Source organism: Poromitra crassiceps (genome assembly GCF_964638095.1).
Source record: "Poromitra crassiceps genome assembly, chromosome: 2".
Taxonomy (NCBI): domain Eukaryota; kingdom Metazoa; phylum Chordata; class Actinopteri; order Beryciformes; family Melamphaidae; genus Poromitra; species Poromitra crassiceps.
In genome coordinates this window covers 86,509,990-86,518,210 of record NC_139624.1, presented here as the reverse complement: position 1 = coordinate 86,518,210, position 8,221 = coordinate 86,509,990, and the positions used below count along the sequence as shown (strand labels likewise).

The 8,221-nt window shown below is 41.3% G+C and overlaps 1 protein-coding gene across 1 annotated transcript in view; it reads left to right on the top strand.

Annotated features, from left to right (window-relative positions):
- Nucleotides 1-142: 142 nt before the first annotated feature.
- Nucleotides 143-8,221, top strand: part of lmbr1 (limb development membrane protein 1) — a 51,196-nt gene continuing 43,117 nt past the window's right edge. The window contains exons 1-4 of the mRNA XM_083655772.1: nucleotides 143-286; nucleotides 3,322-3,394; nucleotides 4,592-4,631; nucleotides 6,854-6,993. Of these exons, the coding sequence (XP_083511898.1) occupies nucleotides 224-286; nucleotides 3,322-3,394; nucleotides 4,592-4,631; nucleotides 6,854-6,993 (316 nt within the window). The 5' untranslated portion in view covers nucleotides 143-223. The remainder of the gene's footprint in view (nucleotides 287-3,321; nucleotides 3,395-4,591; nucleotides 4,632-6,853; nucleotides 6,994-8,221) is intronic.

The following is an 8,221-nucleotide window of genomic DNA, read 5'->3' as shown; positions in this document are numbered from 1 at the left end:
CTACGACCACGTGACTGGTTTTCTTCTTCCAGGGCGAAGCAAAGACTGTCGCGTAGTGATGACGTATTTTATTTTGGGGCGTTTTTTTGAGCGGTTTTCGTTCGTTGTCTGCAAACTGTCTGCGAACCAGTCAGCACTGGGGACACTGGAGAGTTGTTGTTTACTGCCATTTGTACGAGCTAGCATGTAGTGAGTCTGCAGATTTGCATTTGCAATATGAAGAATGGAAGAAGACGATGTTACTATCAGAGAGCAGAATTTCCACAGCCAAGTTCGAGAGTACATCGTAAGTAGCCTGCTCCTGCTGGACAGCTAAAGCTAGCTAGCTAACAACGTCCTCTGCTGTGATATAACGTTAAACGAGCTAGCACTAGCTTGGTCTGTCAATTTGACACGGCAGAATTAATAACATTTTTCCTATCGTTGTCGACCACTAATGTAAAACGCAACGTTAGCTAACGGTAGTTAAATAAAATAAAATAATGAGTTAACTAACTCGTTGATTTTGTCTAAAAACGTTAGCTTACTAAACTAATTAACTCTATAGCTAACCTTAACGTTGTTTTAATTAAGTAACGTTACGTTACGCTTTGCTGTGTCCAAGGACGTTTTTTTTGTCCAGGGCTGTCGACCTTTCTACGCCCCTGAATCCACCCGTTAGCTACATCATGTCTGATTTTGTGTCCTGATGTCAGAGCATCAGAGAAATGCATAGTGTATGCCATAAAGCATAAACTATATGCCATAAAGCATAAACTATACAATCTAACAAGGGACACTTTTAGTTGGATCTCCTTGGTGAAGAATTAATTTCAACATATAGAAACCTATCAAATGTTTTGCTCGCAAGCAACCTCAGCATCTCTGGTTTGGCTTGCACATTTTGTCTGAAGTGTCTATCCATACCCGGCACTCAGTATCTCATTCCCATGTCAACATTCTTTGCCAGGACAAGACCCCCCATGCTTGACTAAACATGATCCTAAAGTTGCTGTGTCATTTAACTTTCATGTCTTTGGCAGCTTGTGCATGGATAACAGACGTTGAATGTTACGTCTTGTTGATGTGTTGTTGTCATGTAGTAGTTACTTATTTCCAGCCAAGGTTACTCTAGAACAGGGGTGTCAAATTCATTTTAGTCCATGCGACCCAATTTGATGTCAAGTGGGCCAGACAATGAAAAGCAATAATAACCTATAAATGACAAAACCTCCTAATTTTCCTGTTTCTTTTAGTGTAAAGAATTACAGATACAACGCTACAACACGTAGGGTTATCTCCGGATCTGCCCCCCCCCGGGCCGCATGTTTGACACCCCTGCTCTAGAATAAGGTTTACAAGTTACTTGTAAACGTGACTCTGTGATAAGATTAGATTACCCCCTCTCTCTCTAGTCACTTAAAGTTTTTGAAACCTTGTTTTTTCTCCCCATAATATGGCCCCATTGTTAGCAGCATTGCATTGCTTAAAGAGCACTAGTAGTATTACTATATCAACTGGCAAGGATGAAGTACCGTAACTAACATTAAACCTGGACAGACTCTGTCAGAAGAAACTATTACTGTCTCTTACCCCCAGTGTGAGTTCATACTTCATAATATCAGAAATGTGTGAAATACTGTTAGAACTAATTTATTGAGAGTGCAAATAGTGTACATTTGGCTCATCCAACAAAACACTTTCACCATAAGAGAGAAATTGAGAAATGACTGTTATGATGAAAATTGGGCCAACCTGCTCTTATTGTGGCGTTATCTCTCCTCTGACAGTAGGGTCTTTGTGTGTCTGCCAGTCTATCAGCACCGTCCACCTGATTCTGGGTTCTTTTTTTCTGGACATACTAATGCTTGAGCCACCTTTGTGTTCAGTTTTATAGCTTGTAAAGACTTGTGCTTTCTTCATTTTGGAGGACTGCTGGTGCACGATGAGTCAAACTGTCTGTGTGTTTGCTTGATCAGTCTATTTTACCTGTCAAATTGTCTGAGGAGGTTTACTTTAGCATTTATTTTTTCTCCATGCCACATGCTTAGTTGCAGATTGTCTGAAATGTGTCTGAGTCATCTCATCATCACAGCCAGGCTGAGAGTTGTGTGTAATGTTGAGATGGTGTAGAGTGCTGCTGAAGTCAGAGCTTCTAACATGAGTTATGTCCTGGTCACTGTCAAAGTAGAAGGGGGGAATGTGGAATCCGATATTTCTGCTTGTCCGTCCAACTTCTGTGGAGATGTTACCTAATAAATTCCATGCAATGGTTATTTTTGGACAACTGTGCATGTAGCCTTGGCCTAATTAGCCTCATCAGAGTTTGGAAAACAATGATCGATGACTTGCTTACTTTAAAGTTCATAAATCAAATGGACCTAAATGGGTCGTGCTGACCTTCACAGAGGTCCAGTTGCCGATTCATGTGAAGTGATATGAGGTTTAAATGATTTTGAGACCCCACAAGTAGTCAGTAGTCAAGTCACCTATTTAAACTTGCTTATTCTGCACATAACAAGCCTAAAGTCCACTTACAAATCAGTCAATTGTTAAATGGAGAAGGCTTATTTCTTGGGCAAGTACTACTAAGAACTACAGATTAAATTTGTACAGTAATGTTTGGTCAGTGAACATTAATCTAATCTCTTGTGCTATGGTTAATTTGCTGCATTCTGTGCTCCACTCTGCCTGCCTTGCAGTAGATGTAGGCCTATGTAGTTTTTACAATATATACACACTGTAAAAGTGTGTTAATGGCGCATGTTGTTAATGTTTTGCTGTAGAAATTCCATTACAAACTAGTAACACATAGTCATCATTCATAATATCTTCCATGACTTTTCTTTAGAGGAAAACACTTTTCTAAACTGAGAAGTGTTATCCTATATCTTTGTTAGTCAATGAAGCCTGATATTAAATATCAGCAGAATTGTTACCTTGGTGGCAGATAATTACAGTATTGTTGAAAGATGAATAATACTCGTATTAATATTGAGTAATAATTACTCATAAGTAGGCTGATTTTGTAACTTGATCAAGGCAGCAGACCTGACTGATTTTGACTGAAGACCCATCAGTTCCAACATCATCTGCTCTACATGTACATCATCGTCACTATGCATAACTGAGTGTGGATTACGTTGAAATCTTACAGCCTTTGGAATTGAACCTGGCTAGCCTGGCCCTGTCCCTATCAAATGTTGATTGCATAACAAACCCATAGCCTTTAGGATGTGACAGATAGATGAGAAGAACACAAAGGCTTAGAATGTGCTGAATCATCTGAAGTGATGAACTACATTTTCTTTTGAAAGATTCCTATGTTGCTTGTCCTTTCAGATTTGCTTCCTACTGTTTGCAGTACTCTACATCGTGTCATACTGCATCATAACCAGATACAAGAGGAAAAGTGGTAAGTGTTTTTGAAAAATTGGGATTGGAATTGAACCCTCATCCCGTGAAAACAGAAATCAACTGTCACTTTTCTCAAAGCCTCTGCTCTGTCACATTTAGGTGAAATGTTTTCATATTTTCACAGCAAACCTTGTGGAAATCTGTCTGTCTGTTGTTCACGCCGTGTTTGCTCTCACACAGAGTCCTTCATTGTGTCCAAACAGAAAGGACAGTATGGCCAACTGCCCAAGTCGGCTTTAGGTGTGTCGTGTGTGTGTGTGAGAAACCACACCCTTCACTATGGTGTGTAAGAACAATCTGCTCATATAGTCAGCTCTATATCAGCGTAAACGGTCTCCGCCTTAAATAGTTTTTTGGGCAGTGGCTGGAAACATATATTTACATACACAATTGACCACAATAAATAGGCTAGTGTTGACACAACCTGCTTCACAGGCTTGTTGGTCTGATCATCACAAATGCAAGTAGAGAGACACTCACTCGGATAGTCTGAGATGCATAGAGGTCAAGGAAAATTGTACATTTCATTTTTTGTCTGTAATGTCTCTTCACAGCTTGTATGCTGCATTAGGCAAATGCTACTGCAAGTCAAAACCTGACTGAATTATATATATTATATATATAAAAAAGAAACCTACAAGGAAAACAAAGAGGCCCAGTCAGATATTATGAACTGTATCCCATTTCCCCTGGACAAATATAGTACGTCCAGGTCATCTAGGCTTCCCTAATCTAATTTTAAAACTAGACCATTTTGCAGCAGAAGTCCTCTCTGGAGTGTTGTACACTCCACTGCAGATCTAGGCTGCTCTTGTCCTTGCACCCTGGTGGCTCGGTACCCTAATCCTCTCACTACAGTCGAGAGGAAGAGTGCCACTGCATGCATTAGCAATCCAACTTTTACCCTACTGTCAAAAAACTGCTCTATTCAGGATAGCATTTACTTTCTTAAAAACATTTTCTGTAAATAAATAAATAAAATGCATTTTTTTTTAGATAATGCTCTAATCTGTTATAATCTGTATTAAAATATGCATTTTGTTTTACACTTTTGAAATTGTCCAATGCTGCATTTCCCTGAATACAGCCATAAATATAATTTTAAGTATTAAATGTGGACTTGGAAAGGGGACCTATTTTATATGTCCTGTGATTGATTGTGATTGATTTGTGATTGATTTGATTTCCTTTCTAGATGATCAGGAAGATGAAGATGCTGTCGTCAATAGAATATCGTAAGTGAAGCCGATTTCAATTAGTTCTCCTTTGAAGCACAGTGTAACTTAGAAACTGTGGCGTGTATCGCACGTGTACTGTACATTGCTCAGTTTTGTATTAAAGGCACTAAATGCGATATTCAGCACGACTAGATGCCCGCAAAAGACTATTATACAGTATATTATCTAGCGAGACAGGCGAGTTCTAATATTCAGAGCGGTGAAAGAAGCCATGCCCCCTCTCTGTGTTGTGAAAACAGGCTTTGTTGATTCAAACCTGCTGCAGCGTCGGTCCGAGGCTCCTGCTTGGTTTCTGTGGATTTAGCTCTTCCCCGCATTTATAAATGGACAGAGAGTGACCCAGCAAGGCTTGACAGCATATGCTGGATCAAGCGGTGACTGTGATTGGGAAAATAAAGCGGAAGGAAGAAATAAAGTCCGCAACACTGAAGTGTCAAGCTCCCGGTCAGTTTACTCACATTTCTCACAAGGATCTTCATCAGAATGAAAATAAAGTGGCCATGGCTGTGAAAATAAGGTTAGGCGTATGACTCCATGATGTGACGCTCCTCTTGCTATGAGAGAGGGGGCGTCAGTGCTGTATGAGATAGGAAATCCCCCCTAAGGGGATTTGTTTCCAACAGGAGTCATGACATTGGTGGTGATCTGGGGAGGTGGTGGGGTGAAGCTTTTGCTCTGGAGATGCTGGATGAATGCGGGATGCTGGCACAAGGTGAGTGGTCTCTGTTTGTATCGCGGTTTGGGACTGTGTGTTTCCTGGTCTTTGTTTACAGTGCGGTATGTCGGCTGTGTCACTTGCTCTGCATGTCTCGATGGCAGACGACGAGTGTCTGGGGTTGCAAAGTGTAGATGGCAGACGCTATATCAGAGCAATACGAGTGTTTATGGTGGCATGGGAAGCTATGCCTACGTATGTGTTTTATAGACGTTTGTGTTCATGTTTTGACGTTAGAGCTTCAGCGTGACATGATATCTAGTGGGCAAAAACCTTTACATAATGGGCCTTTAAGCATCACATACAGGTGGGGGGCGTCAACGTAGTGTAGAGACCCGGGTTCAATTACCGGCAGCAGTACTTACATCTTGGTCAGATGTTCCTACAGACACACTTGGTTGTGTCTGTGGTGGGGTATGAGTCCTGGCCGCTGCACTAGTGCCTCCTCTGGTCGGTTGGGGTGCCTATTCGCTTGGGAGGGGAACCGGGGGAATAGCGTGATCCTGCCACGCGTTGTGTCCTCCTGCCGGTGAAAAAACGCCTCGCTGTCCGGTGAAAAGCGGATGGCGACTGCACATGTATCAGAGGAAGCATGTGCTAGTCTACGGCTCTCCCCAGATTGGCAGAGGGGGTGGAGCAATGAGCAGGACAGCAGGGGGAATTGGCCAAGTACAATTGCAGAGAAAATGGGAGAAAAATTGTGTGGGGGGGAACCATACCACATGCATCCTGCCTGCACACTGAAATGTTTAGGTCCAGCTGAGGAGAATGATACTTAAGCGCCTAGCCAAGCAATGGAAAGCATTTCACATGAATTACTTTCCTCAGTGATGTGGGGACTTTGTGCCATCTCACTGAGGACCACTGAGCAGATGGTGCACCCCTCTGGGTCTAATCTGGAAACCCATTGCCTCCGAATCTCAACACACGGCAGCCACCAGATGCACAGACAATCCATGACCGGGTGGTCGGACTGGGGCGGGGGTAGATCAAATGAAGAGTGGAAGGCTGTAAGAGGGGGGAGATTGACAATCAGCCCGTCGACAGTGAAATTACCATATGCTACATGGCACTAGTCTTTGAGTGGTCGATGACACCAAATAAATTAATTCCCCCTTTAGTTTTGCTTATTAATTCCTGTCACACTGTACGCCGAATGAATCTACATTAATATGACATGTAATCCAAACTAATCCTCAAATAACCAAGTACGGTAAGTGCTTGTAAAATATAATCCGATTTTACAAAGTTTATGCATTTGTGCCATTACCGACGTGTAGTGAGACTCTTGAGTAGAATTAACAGTGGATAGATAAAGTCTTCCGTAACAAAAACATTTTCACAGAAAACTATAGCCCTTATTAAATACTGACGCTCTTGTTCTATACATGTATTTGTTAGAATCCCCCCCAGGCATGACTTAATTGCCTCTGTGTGTGTGTGTGTGTGTGTGTGCGTGTGCTTGCGCGTGTGCTCGCGTGCGTGCGTGTGTTTCCATTTGCAGATTGTACCTGTGCACCTTCACCCTGGCAGTGTCGGGTGGTGCTGTCTTCCTTCTGCCCTTCTCCATCATTAGTAACGAGATCCTCCTCTCCTTCCCCAAAAACTATTACATTCAGTGGCTCAATGGCTCCCTCATTCATGGTCAGTAGCTCACACAGTTCATTTATTTATTTATCTTATTTACTTTTGTTTTGTTTGTTTTGCGTATTGTCTTTTGAATGTGAATTATTTTTGTTATTCAAAGGAAGTAAATCCACATTTAGATGAACAAAGATTACACTCAATGTTATACAGTAACATAACAATCAGTAGATGTGTTGATTCTCTATCATATTATTGTTCAATCTGTTATTGTTACTACTGTAATTGCTACTGTTGTGTCAGCTAGATTTAGCTAGACATATTTTCTGTGAAGCCCTCTGAGACATGCTTGTGAATTAGGGCTATACAAATAAACTTGACTTGACTTGATTAACATGTTGTCCTAAATGCAATGGACTGAACCAATGCCAAAGATTGGTTTCAAGATATCCTTCTAAAAACCTCTCCTTCTAAAACTTCTTAGCTATGTCATATTCTTCTTGACTAGGTGAAAGAATCCCACATGAATTAGAAATAGCAGGAGGACCCTACCTAATTTGTTCATAACCAGGGTGGGAAACTACCACCAGCCACATGGTACTAAATTTGGGCTGTGACTGGTAAGTTTGCTGTGACTATCAGCTACTTTGCCTGGTAACAAGCACCTGGTGGAAGTAACTCTCCACCAGGAGAGTTACTTCCTGCTGTATTTACAACTGATGATGGTGTTTGGATGAACACAGAAACGTCTTGTTTTATATTGTTTTTAGTCTAGTGTTTTTAAAAATAAATTATTTTTTAAAACATTTAGAGGTTTGATTCAAAACATCAAATTGGCTGGTGAAGAAGTGAAAGTGACAGGTGAATTTTGAAAATGGTCTGCCACAGTTTGAAAAAACATCTGTTACTTTCCTTGATTATAATCCACAGCGATGTAGGATCTGGAGGTCTGTACAATGTTGCTTGATAATTCATCACAAACACATCAGATAACATCTAGTGGCACTGTCACAGTCGAGCATGTGTACACTCACAGGATTGGTGTTGACTGATACTCTGGTGTTCCACTGCTTACAGCCACCAGGGGGCATCAGAGTCCATGGCTTAGACTTGCCAGGATGACGCTGGCCAGATAAAGGGCTATGTTGCCACCTGCTATCACAACCACTATGATATTCAAGTGAAACTTCTTAAATCCTGAAAATATTGTTTTTTAGAGCCTTGACTTAAGTTCTCACCACTCTGCCAAAACAATGCCAACAACGTCTGTTTACATATGGACTTTTGA